This window comes from Hemiscyllium ocellatum, chromosome 17 (assembly GCF_020745735.1).
Source record: "Hemiscyllium ocellatum isolate sHemOce1 chromosome 17, sHemOce1.pat.X.cur, whole genome shotgun sequence".
NCBI lineage: Eukaryota > Metazoa > Chordata > Chondrichthyes > Orectolobiformes > Hemiscylliidae > Hemiscyllium > Hemiscyllium ocellatum.
Window position 1 is genome coordinate 55,903,357 of NC_083417.1, and position 20,908 is coordinate 55,924,264.

The window sequence follows — 20,908 nt, forward strand, 5'->3', positions numbered from 1 at the left end:
TTCTCCCTGTATTCCATGAGATCTAACTTTGCTAATCAGTCTCCCATGGGGAACCTTGTTGAATGCCTTACTGAAGTCCATATAGATCTCATCTACTGCTCTGCCCTCATCAATCCTCTTTGTTACTTCTTCAAAGAAACTCAGATTTGTGAGACATAATTTCCCACGCACAAAGCTATGTTGACTATCCCTAATCAGTCCTTGCCTTTCCAAATACATGTACATCCTGTCCCACAGGATTCCCTCCAACAACTTGCCCACCACTGAGGTCAGGCTCACTGGTCTATAGTTCCCTGGCTTGTCTTTACCACCCTTCTTAAACAATGGCACCATGTTAGCCAACCTCCAGTCTTCCGGCCCTTCACCTGTGACTCTGTGATATAAATATCTCAGCAAGAGGCCTAGCAATCACTTCTCTGGCTTCCCACAGAGTTCTCGGGTACACCTGATCAGGTCCTGGGGATTTATCCACCTTTACTCGTTTCAAGACATCCAGCACTTCCTCCTCAGTAATCTGGACATTTTGCAAGATGTCACCATCTATTTCTCTATATCTTCCATATCCTTTTTCCACAGTAAATACTGATGAAAAATATTCATTTAGTATCTCCCCCATTTTCTGTGGCTCCACACAAAGGCCGCCTTGCTGATCTTTGAGGGGCCCTATTCTCTCCCTAGTTACTCTTTTGTCCTTAATATATTTGTAAAAACCCTTTGGATTCTCCTTAATTCTATTTGCCAAAGCTACCTCATGTCCCCGTTTTGCCCTCCTGATTTCCCTCTTAAGAATACTCCTACTTCCTTTATACTCTTCTAAAGATTCACTCGATCTATCCTGTGTATACCTGACATATGCTTTCTTCTTTTTCTTAACCAAACCCTAAATTTCTCTCGTCGTCCAGCATTCCCTATACCTACCAGCCTTTCCTTTCACCCTGACAAGAATATACTTTCTCTGGATTCTTGTTATCTCATTTCTGAAGGCTTCCCATTTTCCAGCCGTCCCTTTACCTGCAAACATCTGCCTCCAATCAGCTTTTTAAAGTTCTTGCCTAATACTGTCAAAATTGGCCTTTCTCCAATTTAGAACTTCAACTTTTAGATCTGGTCTATCCTTTTCCATCGCTATTTTAAAACGAATAGAATTATGATCGCTGGCCCCATAGTGCTCCCCCACTGATACCTCAGTCACCTGCCCTGCCTTGTTTCCCAAGAGTAGGTCAAGTTTTGCACCTTCTCTAGTAGGTACATCCACATCCTGAATCAGAAAAATTGTCTTGTCCACACTTAAGAAATTCCTCTCCAGTGATGGGTAGATGCAGGTGGGAGGTGATGGTAATAGGTCAGAGGGGAGGGTGGAACAGATAGGTGGGAAGGAAGAAGTTCTTTACTGGACTGTAATGTCAATCCTTCAATTATGTTATAACTATCTTATTTCTAATATTTTTTTAGACGCCAAGAAATGCCATTACTTTTCCTTTTATTCCTCATTTGTATCCAAGATTTGTACCTAGGTACTTGTACCTGGACTTGTACAATGGCTCCATTAGAGGTAGTCGTTGTAAAAAGCTTTCACTGTACTTCTGTACTAGAATATATGTGACAATGAAAGGATATTCTATACTATTATATACTATCTAATTTATGGATATAGATATAATGTATGTCGAACTGTTGTTCTTCCAGAGACATTTCCTGTCAAATACAACTATTGAATCACACAAATGTCACGTTACTCAGCTTAAGATTGCATTTGGTTCTTGTATTAATCACATTTATTAAAGTAGTCAGCCCACGATGTGATAAAATCTGAGTCATGCTTGAACAATTGAAGCTGCCTATCTATTGAGAAACAATACTAGCTACATAAAAAATGGAAGGAAACCATTTCCGTGGTGACAGGAAAGCAATGAGGAATGGGATTTGCTGAGTTGTTCTTGCAGAGTCAGCACAGTCTATACGTTCTCTTTATGTACTGGAAACATTCTATATTCCATTATATTTCAGGAACATCTCATATTGATGTGATTCTTGACTGAACAGCAGAATTCTTCCCTTCTGATCCAGAGCCATTCCATACAGCGTGCCGAGACATGAGTTCAGTTCTTGCAATACTGGGCTGATATCTATCAGGTTACTAGCCTCTGATGGGAGCAGAGTGCCATCAAAACTAGACAATCATCAGCTGAAAGTCCTGTCCACTTCACATCATAGCAACAGCCCAAGCCATGAGCTGCCAAATTAAAACTGAATGGCAAAACTGGGTCATCGCTGGGTACAGAGAGAAAGAAGAACCTTTTAAGAGAAAGCTATTCTCAGTTAAAAGATGGAAAAATGAGGGAATTGCTTGACTCTCAAAGGTTTTCTGTAACAGTCTTTTCTGAGCAGTCATTATAAAGTAGCAACACTCTAATGTACACTTTCTCCCAAAAGGGCTTTGCTCAATCTCCTCTCAGTTTGTAGACAGAATGTCAGAGCCATCAACTCCCCCAGCACCCAATCACCCCATCAAGAACATAGAGTCTCATCTCTCCTAGCTTAAACAGAAAGCAAAAAAATCCCACAAAAATGGATAAACATCCTGACATAACAGAGAATGGCATAATAATTACATAATATATATTTACATATACATCGCCTTATCTTCGATATAAACTGGTTTCTTTCTAAAGGAAGACCAAATTATCTTTTTAACTCTTGGTTGTTTCATTCTTTGTTTGCATGGCTTTCACAAGCAAAAGAAAATCCATAACTGTCAGCAGATAAACTCAAGACTCAAGTCAATACTTTACAAAACTTGAGTACTCCACGACATGTTGAACTTTTAATGATCTGAAGTGGATTTCCACTCTCTATCACTAAAAAAAAAATCACTTCTCTAGTACAGACTGTATGAGAACAGAAAAGACTGGAAAATCTCAGCAGGTTAAGTAGCATTCATGGAGAGAGAAAGAGAAAATATTTCAGGCTGATGACTCTTCATCAACACTCTGAAGAAAGGTCATTGATCTGAAGCACTAACCCTGCTTTTGTCTACAGATGCTACCTGATCTGCTGAGATTTTCCATCTTACCTCAGTGTTTGTACTGCTTTCTACATCACCATGTGACAAATGTGAGAAGAAAGCTGAATATCTGGTTTGCTACTCTTTGCATTAAAGCTTTCTGTTAGTTTTAAGCAAATATGGTCCGATGCATGTAGCATGGAAACTATCTTATCCCTTAATACAACATTGTCAGTGCACTGTTGGGTAGCTAAAGCACTAGCGACAGTAATTTCAATCAACATTTGAAACTAGCAACCACATGTTCTGTTAGACTAAAGAGATAAGATTCCTAGCTGATTCATCCACAGATTAAAATACTTAATAAAATACCAGAGGCTGTCTGTTAAGCCCGTCTGACAATAATTTTGGTGGAACCTTTAACATCGTGAAGTCTGCTGCTGTCAAAATCCACCATCAGTTTCCGTAGGCCTGTCTTGTTTGGTGTGAAGGATACATTCACCACCACCTCTTGTCCAGGATGGATCGCTGCGGTACTTCAGTTGTTTAGAAAGAGAAGAAATAAACAGAAGCAAGAGAAATATTAAGAGAGTTTCTTCTAACGGGGGAGAGGGGGGTTCTAACGGAATCAAAATCAGGTAAAATCATCAAATGGATCACATTTGATTTGTGAAATGCATATATATATATTATATATAGATATATATGATGCAGATGTACATTCCCTTGCATAGGATTGCATACAATTACCTTATCATTATTTACATTGGAAACACACAGTTTTCATCTAAAATATAAAGTGAGAAACAGTGGGAAAAAAATTTCATAAGAGACATAAATATTGAAAGCATAAGACCAATTAATGACCTATGTTTAATCTTCTTTTGGAAATTCATTCATACGGCATACTTAGAGGAAGCTGAAAGTGACACTGGTATAGAGTCATAGTAACATACAGAACCAGACCAACTTGTCCACGCCAACCACCCGAAATTAATCAAGTCCCATTTGCCAGCACTTGGCACATATTCCTCTAAACCTTTCCAATTCATGTACCCATCCAGATGCCTTTTAAATGTTGTAATTGTACCAGCCTCCAGAACTTCCTCTGGCAGCTCATTCCATACACGTACCACCCTCTGAGTGAAAACATTGTCCCTTAGGTCCCTTTTATATCTTTCCATTCTAAGCTTAAACCTATGCCTCTCTAATTTTTGACTCACCACCCTGGGGAAAAGACCTTGGCTATTCAACCTACCCATGCCCCTCATGATTTTGTAAACCTCTGTAAGGTCACCCCTCAGACTCCACACTCTAGGGAAAACTGAATGAAACAGCTCCAGTATTGGGTGGATATAGATCTATATCAGCTTCTCACATCAACAAGAATAGCCTCATTTTCACACACTTAAAATCATGTATGAATTGAATTTGATTACGGCCTACACTCAGAAATATTGAACTTATAAAGACAGTAATGAATGCTGCCGTTTCTTGGGCAGTCTTCGAAGATAGGATGGGGGAAGGTAAGATAAGAAACAGTTGGATTGAAAGAGTCACAATAGTTGTGATTGAAACTAAAGATAGAAATAAATAGATAGTATCTGAGGAAGCTTTTGTTTTTCTTTTTAACTTTTGGCACAGCTGGGATTATCTAGGTGGGAGACTGAGTGGCGGCCTGCTGAGTTGATTTGGAGTGGAGAAGCTGGGTTGCACAACTTGCAGGGCTGACTATATAGCATAGTAACAAGATTCGATAAAATCATTCTACTGCTCTGGCCTCAGGCTAAGCCTGGACCTTAGAGGTCAAAAGTAATTTTACGGCTACAGTTCTTCCCTTGCAACATATTCAACAGGTTTTTTGTAACAAGAAAATGTAAAACAAAATGGCAGAATCCTTCAATTAAATTGTCTAAATGGTTCTACATCAATCACTGGGAAAATGGAGCCCTCTGTCAGTGTGTCATTGTCTACTGGGCTGGTTGAGAGCTTCATTGGCTTGTTCCAATGTGTACAATAGAATGAAGTGGCACAAGGTCCCTTACAGTGTCTGCAGCACAATGCTAACAGCCCAGGATCTCAACACCCTATTGCAATGTATGTAACAAATTGAAGAAGGTTCTGGTATTTAGTCCCTATTGACAAAACAAAAAGCTGATGGGATGAAATGGCTCTGGCTATCAGATTATTTGCACTGTGTGTTGCAGAAGATAGAGTGACATACAACATGACAACTTTGTCCCCATGATTCTCCACGTAATTAATTCTCAAAATCAATCGGAGAACAAAACAGCAAAGTGGTAGGCACCTCCTGACAGTAACAGAAGATAATGGTGTCAGCATTAAAAGATAGCGATGTGGAAATGCAATGTGATATAAATGACAAACAACTCAAGACAATATTCAAAGACTCTGGCACATAGTTTCCAGCAGATAATCACAAAACATCACCAATAGCAGGAAGGCAATACCTTATCTGCTTTCTGGAGTTAATTTTAAAAACAAACAGAACTAGGCTAACAGGTGGTCAGAATAAATCCAGCACACGTCTCATTTGGATTTGAGCTTAGCTTCAAGAAATGAAAAAGTTGTGTCCAATTGTCAAAATTTAATTTTTTTATCATTAAACATACACATACATAGACACAGCTGGTATTCTAATTCACATTACACAGCAGCTTTTGTTTCAAACCCCACTGAAATACACTGCTGATCATTCATCACCACACATTAGCCTTCATTGTGGTATTACTGAAACCATCTCTATAATGTCACCCGATCAGTTACTTTGGCAATGGCCAGCAGGTGGCAGTGCTTTCTTACACAGTGTCTAAAAGATGCCAGGACATGGAACAATCTACAGAGACACAGGTACTCTAACCTACAGTGTCACAGTGACACAGGTACTCTAACCTACACTATTATACAGACACAGGTACTCTAACCTATACTGTCACAGAGACACAGGTACCTTAACTGCACCATTATGCAGAATATTGTCTTGAGTTGTTTGTCATTTAAATCACATTGCATTTCCACATCGCTCTCATTTAATACCAAAACCACTATCTTCTGTTACTGTCAGGAGGTGCCTACCACTTTGCTGTTCTGTTCTCTGATTGATATTGAGAATTAATTACATGAGAATCATGGGGACAAAGTATATACAAACACAGGCATTCTAACCTGCCCCATTATACAGATACAGATATTCTAACATGCATCATTATACACACACAGGTACTCTATTCTACACCATTATACAGACACAGATACTCTAACCTACACCATTATACAGACAGGTACACTAATCTGCACCATTATATAGACACAGGTAGTCTAACCTGCACTATTATACAGACACAGGTACTCTAATCTGCACCATTATACAAACACAGATTCTCTAAGCTGCAGCATTACATAGACACAGGTACTCTAATCTACACCATTACACAGACACTCTAACCTGCACTATTATACAGATACAGGTATTTTAGCCTACACCATTAAGCAGACACAGGTACTATAAACTACAGTGTCACAGAGACACAGGTACTCTAACCTGCACCATTATACAGACACAGGTACTCTAACCAAGCAGTTATACAGACATAGGTACTCTAACCTGCACCATTATACAGACATACACTAACCTGCACCATTATACAGACATACACTAACCTGCACCATTATACTGACACAGGTATTCTAGCCTACACCATTATGCAGACACAGGTACGCTATTCTGCAAAGTCATAGATACACAGGTAGTCTAAACTGCACCATTATACACACACAGGTACTCTAATCGACACTATTATATAGACACAGGTACTCTAACCTTCACTGTCACAGAGACAGACTCTAACTGCACCATTATACAGACACAAGTACTCTAACCTGCGCTATTATGCAAACACAGGTACTCTAACTTGTACTAATCACCCACACAGACAGGAAGTGTTCACCTGTAACATCTCGGACACACACAGGGACTGATCACCATGTAACATCCCATATTTTGATTTGTTTGACTAATATTAAAAAGGATAGCTATTAAAAATGTTCATTTCCATCTCTGAAGATTAGCAACATTGGTAATAATGGCGTATCTGATGATGATTAGTTACCACCCAATATCTAATAGTCACATTCCAACACATCTCTGTTATTTACGGTGATATTAATGTTTGTTACTCACGGAGACTTAATTTCCTGGAGATGTGTGAGCCCAGTGCCTTCCACACTGAAGATGCCGTCAGTTAGTGTGATGGGAAGAGGATTTGCAAACTTTATTTGGACAGTTAACTCCCGATGCAGGATTGGTTCACCGATTACCTAGAACAAGGCAAGACTGTTTCAGACATATTCATCCATTCCATTTGAAATTAATGTTTTAATCAGTATCTAACTTGTAACATTTTATTAGGAGTGCTTGAAACCAAATAAATCCTGTATGACTTTGTATATAATCAAATTGGTAAAAATGGGCCCTCATATAAATCTGGGAGAAAAGTCTTGTTTGGTGTTGTTTTTATGCTCAAAAATCAGGTTTCCATCTGCGTGCATCCATAATGTCAAGACTTACATTAAAGACCATTGATAATGATTGCATCTATATTACAAGATGGTTTAGCTGTAATGTCACTGGTTTAATACTCCAGACAGCCTGGTTAATGTCCCAGAAATAAAATCAAAAGTGCTAGAGAAACTCAGCATGTCTGGCAGCAGCTGTGGAGAAAGAAACAGAGCTAACGTTCAGAGTCCAGTATGACCATTGTTCATAACTCTCGTGGGCGTAAGTTCAAATTTCATCACAGCGACACGTGGAAGTTAAATTCAGGCCACTAAAATCAAGAAGTGAAAGTAATGGTGACCATAAGACTATCATTGATTCAAAGCCCATCTGCTTCACTCATGTCCTTTAGGGAGGATGTCTGGCATTGTTATCTCTACATGACTCCAGACCTACATCAATGTGGGTGACTCCTAACCACCTCCCTCTCACCCACTCACCCTCTCCCACTCACTGCGCCACCCCACAAACCCTGCCCCCTGCCCCACCCCTGACACTCCCAACACCCCACACCACCATCACCTTGAAAATAGCCCAGCAAACTACTCCATTTTGGTCACAAATACTACTCTAACAGAAACACACATACCCCATGAAAAAAAAAGATACATTTTGTACAATGATAATATCCTGTTCAAAACAAATACAGAAAAGTACATTTTAGCATCAATTGTGTCCCAATCAGTTGAGAGTTTAAACATATTCAGACTTGTTCACCATGCAATGGCAGTGATGTGCTTTTTAAATACTAAACCTAGCTATCAACATTTTGTAACACAATCCATCTACAAATACTATAAACTCATTTTACTGCTAAAATAGCTTGTCAATATTTTAAAGATCATGTAACTGCCCTGGAGGACCACACATGTAGAGCTAATGCAATGTGTAAATAGCTGTTTGATATTTACTGTGTCTTGCCTTGAGGTTTTAAGTTGAAAATTATATTGATGATTTTGTACGAGGTTACAAAGGTATTTTTAGCTTATGCCTTTTCGCCTGGATTGTCTTCAACATATTAAATGCAAAAACCTGGAAAATATCTTGAAAAACCCAGGATATTAAAATCAACAATAACACTCACCTCAAAAATACTTTTATTTAAAGGGTCTGATTTTACACTTATGGTAAGGAAAGATCACATGCTCACTTAATAATCTGCTGATTAAGTTGCAGGACCAAGCAATTTTGCAACTTAAAAATTCCTAAGATTTTTTTGTCATCATTGTTAGAAAAAAGCTTATAATATGATAATTAGCTTTTTACCACTATTCAAGCCATCTATGACCACTTGACTTGCAATTACTACATTTCCCAGTGTTAGCTCCGTCACAGACAGCACAGTGTTCGTGACAAACATTCCACAATATTTATCTGACCCTGACTCGGCCAGTGGGTCTTGTACGTGTTATTAACACAACCTTAAAAGCACAGACTCTAGATTTTCAGAAGAACCAATATGTAACATAATCCTCTGTGCACATCATCGCCACTTGTTTCCCATTTGCTGTCTCATATCTCTTGATATTTAAATCCTTATCACAACCTAGCAACACATAGCCATAGCTAGTGGTTTCTGTGCCTCATTTCTGACTAACTTCGGCTCAAGGGTAAGACAGATGTTGTTGCTTCTTTACACTAATTACAGCAATCACTTATGTGCTTACTTTAGCTTTGGACTCTTGACAACTCCGCCTAAACTAACTTTAACACGCTATTGTTTCATGTTCTGTGATTCAGCTGTAAATAAAACTATTTTCTTACTCTTCGAACCTTCTGTCAGCGTACGTGCAGAAAAGTAAGTAAAATAAATTAAAAGGAAGCGGAGTAGAACATGGCATTCAAAAGTAGCGACCCTACTCTGATCTGATGTTGCAAAACTACTCAGATGGGGGCAGAAAAGGATTCCACTAGTTAAAACAAACCTGGATCTGTACACATGCGTTGTTACGAGAAGAATCATATGTCTTTCAAAATGGAAAATGTGTCCAACACTGGGTTTAAACATCAACACAACATGTCACTTGAAAGAAACTATGAACCTGTTTTTCTCACCAACTCTGAGGAATCTCATGGTTACCTTCACAGTGAGCTGAGGCAGGTTCAGAGCGATGTCGCACTCCTTGAGACTCACTTCAGATGTGCCTTTAGAGATTAGCATGGCCGTCATTCGAATTAAGTTGTGCTCAGAGAGATGTTCGCCATAGTCTCTATATTTCAGTCTCAAAACTTCTTTCTGAACTAACAAAAGCAATGACAAATAACATGTTTGTTCCACAGAACCATTCCTGCATTTGTTGAAGCAAATGATCAGTAGGCCATGAGATAAAGGAGCAGAATTAGGCCACTCAGCCCATCGGGTCTGCTCCACCATTTGATCATGGCTGATATACTTCTCAACCCCATTCTCCTGCCTTCTACCTGTAACCCTTGATCCTCTTACTAATTAACTCGCCAATTTGAGTATGATAAAACACTCAATGACTTGGCCCCCACAGCTCTCTGAGGCAATGAGTTCCATAGATTCACCACCCTCGGGCTGAGGAAATTCCTCCTCGTCTCAGTTCTGAGGATTGTCCCTTTACTCTGAGGCTGTGCCCTTGGGCCCTAGTCTCTCCCACTAGTGAAAACGTCTCCTCTACGTTCACTTTATCCAGGCCTCTCAGTATCCTGTCAAGATTCAATCAGATCCCCCTTATCCTTCTAAACTCTGTTCAGCACAGACTCAGAGTCCCCAAATGACAAGCCCTTCACAGCCAGGATTCCAGTAAATCCCTTTTGCACCCTCTCCAATGCCAATGTATCCTTCGCTAAATACAGGGCCCAAAACTGCTCACAATATTCCAAACACAGTCTTTCCAGAGCCTTTCACAACCTCTGCAGCACACCTCTGATCGAAGAACCAGCTGCAAATTTACCAGTGAAAATGTTTTTGAAAAGGTAAGTACAAGTTTGTGGGTATTTCCTGCTGTGTGCCCTCAGGGTTGAGAGAGAGAAGTTGTGGGGCTGGGGAGGACGGTTGTGAAGAAAGTAGCTGTGGGGTAGGTAGCTAGTTTTGAAACAGTAACAGACACATACCCAAGTCAGCTTAGACGAGATGGGACCATTCGCCACAGCACATTCGCCACTGACGCTTAGCCACTGCCCATTGGCCACTGAAGATGCTTAGCCACCGCAAGTAAGTCGTACATTTTGAATATTGGTGGTATATAAAATTGTCGTTATATTGGTTAAGGTTGTGTTTGTGTTGTTTCAGTCACAACTTATTTTCGTTATAGGAGTTTTTTTAAGCTTGTATTTTTGGAACAGGAATTTTTAGTATGGAAACAGAAATTATGAGTAAATTTGGAAATAAGTAGTTTTACCATGATGGTTTTATATATATTTTTGAAAAACTATCCAAGAGTGATTCAAGTATTAAGTTTTGGCGATGTGATAAAAGGGGGCCGATGCAATGAATGGATCCACACCAAGAGTGGCACTGTGATAAAAACAATAAATGGACACACACATTCTCCTTCTGCAGCAAGTGGCCAAGATGCGAAAGTGAAAAGGTCGTGCAGACGAATCGCAGGAAGTACCTAGTGTTCTTATTAACGAATGTGTAGCTAATGTCCCTCACAGTGAGGATTCCTGATGAAGGGCTTTTGCCCGAAACGTCGATTTCGCTGCATTTTGGATGCTGCCTGAACTGCTATGCTCTTCCAACACCACTGATCCAGAATAATGTCCCTCAGTCAGCCCGAGCATATTTACCGACGACAAGCAACATGAGGAAAGTGATTTGACGAAAAAAGGAGTGATATTAGTTTAGCGCCACAAAACCCGACTGATCTTCAGCATGTGGTGATTCCAATTAGATACAAAATATACAAGCCGGATAACAGAGCAGAAGAATAATTAATGACAGTGCAAAAGGGGCGTGATTTATATATGGAACAGCTGAGAGCTGGTTACCCACCACAAATAAAGCTAAAAAAAATCGAGACACAGATGATAGAATTTAAACAAAAATGTTCTTGAATACGGCAAAAGAGATTGTTTGGAATATCTTAGAGGAATAGCACATAACTATCAAATGAACTGAAATTTCATTGTTTAATATGAATGTGAGATTTTACTGCCATTATAAAGATTTTTAAAATATATTTCCTTTTTCTGGTTAAAATTTTTAAACTCTTTTTATAATAAACGAATAAAATGATATTTATTTTACCGCTTTTTTTTATCAATATGTAGTTGCATAAATAAAGGGGACTGAGAAGTATGAAAGAACAGGTAGGAGGGAAAATAATCAGGACACATATATATATATTTCCGGTGGCGAATAGTCTCCAGAGGTCAAACAAGCCCAGTGGGGAAATGCTGGTGGAGAATCGTCGCCAACCCCAGCTTAGAATGACACTGCCACTATTTTGGACTGAATTCTTCTCAATAGCACTCACAGCTCAATAGCTGTGTGGTAGAATAAAAATCTAGCATTGTGTAGCATCATACACTGTGACAGTTGCTTACTCCCATTCACAGCTTTTCCAATAATCAAAGGAAATGTATACTGTTCACCACACCTGACAGTTTATCAAGAAACTTATACTTTTTGGATCACAGAAAAGACACAGTTTATTCAAGACCTTAACGTAACTTAGAGAATGAGGCTTGCTTTTAGGGTAAGAGAATATTAATTTCACAAGAAGCAAACCTCATTATGCCCAAACCGTAGTCAACAGAAGCTTCCTCAGGATACTCTCAGCTCTGAAGCTTTGACACGAAAGAAAATACCATGGCAAGGTTTGATTAAAATGCGCTTGGGAGATCTGGTTCAGAGTTATATGTACGTAGGTCCAACAGTTATCCTGGGTGGACTGAACTTAAAATCTCCAGATTATATAAGTGAACTACGCTTCACAGTTTTGTTGTGAGCAGACCGGAAAAGCATCAAAAACATATTTCCTTTTCGAAACTCCTTCTCCAATTTCTCCCTGATAGCCATCCCCTCCTTAAAGAAGCTACTGAAACTGGGTCTGGGGTTCTGACATTCCAAGATGCATTCCTACAGTGTGGGAGCAGGCCATTCAGCCCACACTGATATTCCCATCTCCCTATCCTAGTATTTCCCATAGCCAGTCCACCTAACCTGCACATCTTTGTGATTGGGGGAGGAAACTTGGAACACCCAGAAGAAACCCTATGCAGACTTGGGGCAAAGATGCACACTCTACACAGACAGGTGCCTGAGGGTGGAATCGAACCCAGGTCCTTGGTACTGTCAAGCAGCAGTGCTATCCACTGAGCCACCATACCGCTCTATTCTTCAAGTGTATATTTAGTCAATAATGTTTGGTAGGCTATTCAACCATACATCACTTTCCAGATAAATTTTAAACGTGTTAACCAAGCATCATCACAAACTATTAAAAAGTACTTTATGTATGCAGTTATCAAAAAGGCACAGCAATTATATCAGAATGGCATGTTTCACCTTTAGATCAGAAGTGACGCTTGATAGCTTAATTCCTGACCAGCAATAACATTGGATCTGCCCTTGACAAGATGCAAGAGAAGTGCAGTGCCTTGTCTCTCCAACTTCCCATTCTCTCTGGGAGAATACATTGCTGACTGTTCCTTACTTCCTTAGCACAGTAAGTATTATAGACTCACTGCACCTATTTCATTCTAGGCTTACAGAATTTCAGGTTCAAACTCTAAACCGTGGCACCACAAAAGCAAACATTTACTGTAATGAGCTTAAATACAGTCACTCACATTTTAGTAGAAAACTACAGTTACCTGTGGCAGCTTTTAATGTAAATGTAGTTGATCTCTTGCTGAATTGTGTTAAAATAAACCCATTATATGTTATAGTGGTTGCAGACAGTGTTAAATGGATATCTTTGTCCATAAAACCATTGTTTACAATGTTGAAGTAAATGTCAAAATCACTTCCAAGGATTGGCTGAGCATATTTAATGCTGATCCTTAAATCATTTTCCTGAATGTTGGCAGATCTGATTTTCATTCCGGCTTTGCTGTAGACTTCCCGTTCCTTTGTAGAGCCTGTGAAATGGAAGACACTGTTAACCCTGTGAGGTAACGAGAAATGGAGTTGGGTGTAGAATCAGGGGTAGGGAGTTGATAGCAGAAGGTAAGGCGAAAGTGATGGAAATAGCCCCTACGTAACTTAAATAAGGTGTTTTTCTACATTGTTTGGGGAACAGTGATGCTAAGACCCTGTAGCTGCAGGGCGCACACTTGTTTATAAATTGGAAGTCCATTCAGAAACAACAATGATTAATTACAGTGAGCCTGTAATCAATGTGACCCCGTTTAACATACAATTCTAGTTCTGAAGAACAGGACGTGGATCTAAAACGTTAACTCTGTTTTCTCTCCACATCTGATGCATTTCTCTCACAATTTCAGATTTCTAACATCTGCAGTTCTTTATTTTATTCATGCTGTTTGCCAACTAATTAAGCTGAGTCTTGAAGTCATCTTGGTCTAATTTGTCCACAACCACCTTATGAAGGAGCAACATTCTGAAAGCTAGTGCTTCCAAATAAACTTGTTGGACTGTAACCTGGTGTTGTGTGATTTTTAACTTGGTCTAATTGACTTACAAATTAATGCAATTGGATACTATAATTGCTTCTGTATTACTCTGCTTCTATCATTTTGTGTATTCACTACTATTTTGAATATGAACAAGATCAATAGTGCAGCAATTATGGACCCAAATTGATAGTTGACATTAAATTTAGAATTTTTAAAAATGATAAAAATTGAGAGAAGATACTCATTGAATCAAGATAAGCGTTATGTTTTCAATTGAGTCTTTTCACTCCCAGTTTCCAGACAATGTTATTATACAAGGGAAGGACATCTGTTAAAATAGTGATCTAACTTAGTGAAACAACTTTTATATTTATGTAGCAACATTAACACAGTAAAACAACTCAAACTGCTACGTAAAAGAACAACCAATAAAAACATCTTTGATCAAATAGATATCTAGATAGATTAGGTAAAGCTGGTAAAAGCAATGATTAAGGCCAGGTAGCGGAAACATGGCAGTCAACTGTGGAGCATCTATAATCTTCGATAAGCAAACAGCCAGAATTGGAGATCTGTAAAGATCTTGAAGGATCATAGGACAAGATTAATCTATCAGAATATGGGGTTTGGGGGTTGGAAAACAAGGATAAGGATCTTAGAATCGAGGTATTGTTAGATCAGGAGCCAGCAACCTGCTCAGAAGTGCTGGGTTAATGAGACTTGGAGTAATTGAAAGTATCGACTGCAGAGCTTTGGAAGAATGCAAATTTAGATAGGATGGAAGATGGGAGGGATGAATTCAACTGAGGAAGAATGATTGGACACAACAGCTTATCAGTTGTACATATTTGTTGACTCTTCACACTGCAATAATGGAGTCAATTTTAACCTAAGCAACTTGTTTGTAAACTGATGGGATTGAGTTCAATTCTGGTTTTCATCCCCATTTGATTTATACCTCGTCATCATCGCAACCAGCTTCCAACTAATCTCACATGCTTCCAAACCTTGCATTCAAATTAGTCTAATATTTTTCTCATCTAACATCCCTACTGGTAGTGTGAGCAGTAAAAATGCCCTACCCTCTGGGTATTTGTATTCATGTGTTAAGTCCTCTCGTTCATCTGTGTAGGCACTTTTTGTAATGATCTGCTTTCCCACTTGGTGGTATTTGACTCCCAACTCTTGTTTTGATCCATCTTTATTTACCAGCCAGTAAACCACATCTGCATTGACCTCGGCGAAGATGAATACAGCATCATATTTCACATCTACATGACCTTCTTTAATTGCTTTGACAGGGCAAGGACCGCAGCAGTAAATGCCTGAAAGGATAATGACACCACTATAAGACACTGGAGGAATGCTTTCCGGGCCATTTTGTACCTTTGATCCTGTTCCAGTCCTGAGGTTTGATTAGATTAGATTACTTACAGTGTGAAAACAAGCCCTTCGGCCCAACAAGTCCACATTGACCCATTCCCCTACATTTACCCCATCACCTAACATGGCCAATTCACCTAACCTGCATATTTTTGGACTGTGAAAGGAAACCGTACCACCCGGAGGAAACCCACACAGACACAGGGAGAATGTGCAAACTCCACACACAGACAGTCGCCTGAGGCGGGAATTGAACCCAGGTCTCTGGCGCTGTGAGGGAGCAGTGCTAACCATCATGCCGAACATTTGCTTGCCACTAAACCCCACAGGCAGAATTTCTTCATGATTGGGCCTCACTGAGAGTCTCAGTTAAACCCAAAAGCATTCACACCCAAATTCCATGGCAGTATTTTCAACAGGGTTGCTATAGAGGGGAGGAATGGGGGACTCATGTTGAGCCTCGAATAGCTAACTGAGAGGGGCATATGTGGGATCTTAGTTACAGAAAACACAGTGACCAGCTTAGAAATCAAGAAAGGCCACATCAAATGTAAAACATGAAATGAAACATTCCAAACAATTTCAAGTAGTCAAATCACAGCAGTAGCCATGTAATACTTTAAAAGAAATGCATAAAATTATGCAAATGTTTGGTAGGGTAAATAGTAAAAGACTATTCCTAATTGTAGGTAAGTAAGGGCTTAATTGCAATAAGTATACCAACACAAAAGAAGTTTATTCATTACAATACAGAATTTATCACACAAGGGCCATTATGCTAAAGCAATTGTACACTCAAGAGGAAATTAGATAAACCCTTAAAAAAATCCTTAACAGCACAAAAAATAAGCAGTTAATTATGATGTACAGCTAGCCTCTCTGCTAAAATTTCTATGATTCTATAATCCTCACCACAACATCTTCCAGGGAGAAGCAGACAGACAGCATATACATTGCAACACCACCACCCCCATAAATTCCAGTTCAAGTCACACACAATCCTGACTGAAAATATATCACTGCCCATGCACTGGGTCAAAATCCTGGAACACCCTTCATAACACCACACGGACTGCAGTGGTTCAAGAAAGTAACTCATCACCACCTTCTCATGGATAAACAGGGAATGGCAACAAATGTTGACTGTACCACTTTGCACATTTATCACTGCTGCTGCACTGAGGCACTTCCCACTGCAGTGGAATTATTACTTTAAGTTGCATACTTCAGCCAATTGAGGCCACTTTGATTTTAGGTTACAGCATTTCAAACATAGTTGTAATATAAACACATTGTTATTTAGGTCCCTTAGTTGACCAATATCCTTCGCTGTTTGGGAACCTGAGAGCATCTGGAGAAAAAAAAATTATCAGGATTTCAATTCCTGAGTGATCTCCAGGGAGCATTGCTAAGAAAACACACAAGCTGGAAGAATGAAGGGGCACAGGATCAGTCTAGTTCAGATTCTAGTAGCCTGATGATTCTCATTCTCAAGGAACGTTTTGGAAAACTGACTATTGGGCAAGGGGTGAATGATCTCTGTGAACTCACCCTAGCATAGGCCTGTGTTTTCAGTAGATGGAGGGCGGAGGGGGTCAAAAATTGGGTAAGTACAGGCAGACAACCCTTGATTTAAAATCCGAAAAGCCCCACAATCCGAAGGTTTTCTTTGTGAAGTTTTTTGTCTCATCAACAAGGCTGTTTGGCATGCAAACAGTTAAGCTAATTCCGCATCCACTCAATGCATGTCACTCGGATGCAATGTGGGTGGGTGTGGGCCAGCACTGGCAGGCCTCAATTCTGTCTCAGGGCCCGTTACTCACGGTGAGTCTGCTGCTCGGGAAGATTTTTTAAAACTTTCACCATTGAACTGTCACTTATTCCGAAATTCGAAAAAATCCAAATTCCAAAAACCAACTGGTCCCAAGTATTTCAGATAAAGGATTGTGTACCTGTACTTAATGCTTAAAGACGCATCAAGCGGCAATTTAGGATGTAATGCAGATCCAGCAGATTGATATTACGGTTACATAAAATAATTATAAGGACGGGCTAAATAAACTAGGCTTGCTTTCCTTTGAGTACAGAATAGGTAAAAACAAGGACTGCAGATACTGGAAACCAGATTCGAGATTAGAGTGATGCTGGAAAAGCACAGCCGTTCAGGCAGCATCCAAGGTTCCTGCTCCTCGGATGCTGCCTGAACTGCTATGCTATTCCAGCACCACTCTAATCTAGAATTTGAGTACAGTATGTAAAAGAAGTGATCGAATAGAGGAACTAAAGACAGTTATAGGATTTGATCGGATTGACAGAGAAAAATTATTTCCTCTGGTGGGAGAGTCGAGAAAAAAAGGGAACATTACTCTAAAACGGCTGAAAGAAAGTCATGTTGCTAAGCTTCTTGTGTGACACTCATCAGGACAGATGCAAAAGTGCCAAATTTCACACAATTATAAATATATGCCACAGGATAAAACAGTGCTGATTAGTCAACATGGTATTCCCATGCAGAAAACAACAGAGAACTATAGGCCCCCCAAACTCTCAAGTATTTCAATAAAGATGCAGGGCTTGAACATATTTTGTTGCTTATAGAGAACAGGTCCCTATATGCGAATATATGTTGTTTCCAAAAAGTGAAATTAAGCCATATTACAAGCTAGACTGATTAGCTTAAATTGGTTGTTAGGGTAATGATCAGAGTGCAGTGGTAGTAGTCCCTTGGAATTGACTTGCCAACCAAGCACGGTGGCACAGTGGTTAGCACTGCTGCCTCACAGCGCCAGGGACCTGGGTTCAATTCCCACCTCAGGTGACTTGACTATGTGGAGTTTGCATGTTCTCCCTGTGTCTGTGTGGGTTTCCTCTGAGTGCTCCGGTTTCCTCCCACAGTCCAAAGATGTGCGGGTCAGGTGAATTGGCCATGCTAAATTGCCCGTAGTGTTAGGTAAGGGGTATATGTAGGGGTGCGGGTTGGTGTGGACTTGTTGGGCCGAAGGGCCTGTTTCCACACTGTAAGTAATCTAATCTACTCTTTCCCTGGCGTAAATTGTTGTGATGGTTTGAACTTCATCTTTCTTGCATCTGTCGCGACAAGTTCAAAATGAAAATCTTTAGCAACAGTTCATTCCTTTCAGAAATACTCATGTTCTAAACTACCAAACAACTTTAAAAATAGAGATGGGCATTTAGGGCTAATGTTAAGAAGTGCTTCTTCAAACTAAAGGTCATAGAAATCTGGACCTCTTCAAAAACTGTTGAGGCAAGGAGTTACTGGAAAACTTCAAGACTGAGATTGCTTGATTTTGTTAGAAATAAGACTAAAGGTTTATGGAACCAAAACAGAGAGGAGGAATTAATGTAGAAGTCAATTGTGCTTCAAGTGCATGGCAAATGAAGTTCAAGAAACTGAATGGATTATTTCTACAGAACATTACAACGCAGTACAGGCCCTTTGGCCCTCGATATTGCGCCGACCTGTCATACCAACCTGAAGCCCATCTAACCTACGCTATTCCATGTTCGCTCATATGCTTGTCCAATGACGACTTAAATGTACTTAAAGTTGGTGAATCTACTACCGTTGCAGACAAAGCATTCCATACCCTTACTACTCTCTGAGTAAAGAAACTACCTCTGACACCTGTCCTATATCTATCACCCCTCAATTTAAAGCAATGCCCCCTTGTGCTCGCCGTCACCATTCTTGGAAAAAGGCTCTCCCTGTCCACCCTATCTAACCCTCTGATTATCTTATATGTCTCTATGAAGTCACCTCTTAACCTTCTTCTGTCTAACAAAAACAACCTCAAGTCCCTCAGCCTTTCCTTGTAAGACCTTCCCTCCATGCCATGCAACATCCTAGTAAATCTCCTCTGCACCCTTTCCAAAGCTTCCACATCCTTCTTTTAATGCGGTGACCAGAACTGTACACAATACTCCAAGTGCGGCCGCACTAGAGTTTTGTACAGCTGCAGCATAACCTCATGGTTCCGGAACTCGATCCCTCTGTTAATAAAAGCTAAAACACTGTATGCCTTCATAACAACCCTGTCAACCTGGGTGGCAACTTTCAAGAATCTATGTACCTAGGCACCGAGATCTCTCTGCTCATCTACATTACCAAGAATCTTATCATTAGCCCAGTACTTTGCATTCCGGTTACTCCGACCAAAGTGAATCACCTCACACTTGTCCGCATTAAACTCCATTTGCCATCTCTCAGCCCAGGTCTGCAGCTTATCTATATCTCTCTGTAACCTACTACATCCTTCGTCATTATCCACAACTCCACCGACCTTAGTGTCGTCTATAAATTTACTAACCCACCCTTCTACGCCCTCATCCAGGTTGTTTATAAAAATGACGAACAGCAGTGGACCCAACACTGACCCTTGTGGTATACCACTGGTAACTGGACTCCAGGATGAACATTTCCCATCAACCACCACCCTCTGTCTTCTTTCAGCAATCCAATTACTGATCCAAACTGCTATATCTCCCACAATCCCATTCCTCCGCATTTTGTAACATAGCCTACTGTGGGGAACCTTATCGAACGCCTTGCTGAAATCCATATACACCACATCAACCGGTTTACTCTCATCTACCTGTTTGGTCACGTTCTCAAAGAACTCAATAAGGTTTGTGAGGCACGACCTACCCTTCACAAAACCGTGCTGACTATCCCTAATCAACTTATTCTTTTCTAGATGATTATAAATCCTATCTCTTATAACCTTTTCTAACATTTTATCAACACCTGAAGTAAGACTCACTGGTCTATAATTACCTGGGGTGAATCTACTCCCCTTCTTGAACAGGGGAACCACATTTGCTCTCCTCCAGTCTTCTGACACTATTCCTGTAGACAATGACGATTTAAAGATCAATGCTAAAGGCTCAGCAATCTCCTCCCTGGCTTCCCAGAGGATCCTAGGATAAATCCCATCCAGCCCAGAGGACTTATCTATTTTCACAGTCTGCAGGATTTCTAATACCTCCTCCTTGTGAACCTCAATCCCACCTAGTCTAGTAGCCTGTATCTCAGTAATCTCCTCGACAACATTTCTAGAGAGAATACTGTTGAAAGATATTCATTTAGTGCTTCCCCTATGACACCACAAACAACTTCCCACTCCTATCCTTGATTGTTCCTAATCCTACTCGTCATTCTTTTATTCCTTATATACCTATAGAAAGCCTTAGGGTTTACCCTGATCCTATTCGCCAACAACTTCTCATGTCTCCTCCTGGCTCTTCTGAGCTCTCTCTTTAGGTCTTTCCTGGCTACCTTGTAACCCTCAAGCACCCTAACTGAGCCTTCACATCTCATCCTAACATAAGCCTGCTTCTTCCTCTTGACTAGAGATTCCACTTCCTTCGTAAAC

General features: G+C 40.0%; 1 protein-coding gene across 1 annotated transcript in view; it reads right to left on the reverse strand.

Moving 5' to 3' along the window:
• Positions 1 to 1,764: 1,764 nt before the first annotated feature.
• tgm2l (transglutaminase 2, like) overlaps positions 1,765 to 20,908 on the reverse strand; it is a 32,473-nt gene continuing 13,329 nt past the window's right edge. The window contains exons 9-13 of the mRNA XM_060837767.1: positions 15,215 to 15,457; positions 13,368 to 13,634; positions 9,661 to 9,821; positions 7,206 to 7,342; positions 1,765 to 3,540 (exon numbers count right to left, since the gene is read on the reverse strand). Coding sequence (XP_060693750.1) covers positions 3,390 to 3,540; positions 7,206 to 7,342; positions 9,661 to 9,821; positions 13,368 to 13,634; positions 15,215 to 15,457 — 959 coding nt within the window. The 3' untranslated portion in view covers positions 1,765 to 3,389. The remainder of the gene's footprint in view (positions 3,541 to 7,205; positions 7,343 to 9,660; positions 9,822 to 13,367; positions 13,635 to 15,214; positions 15,458 to 20,908) is intronic.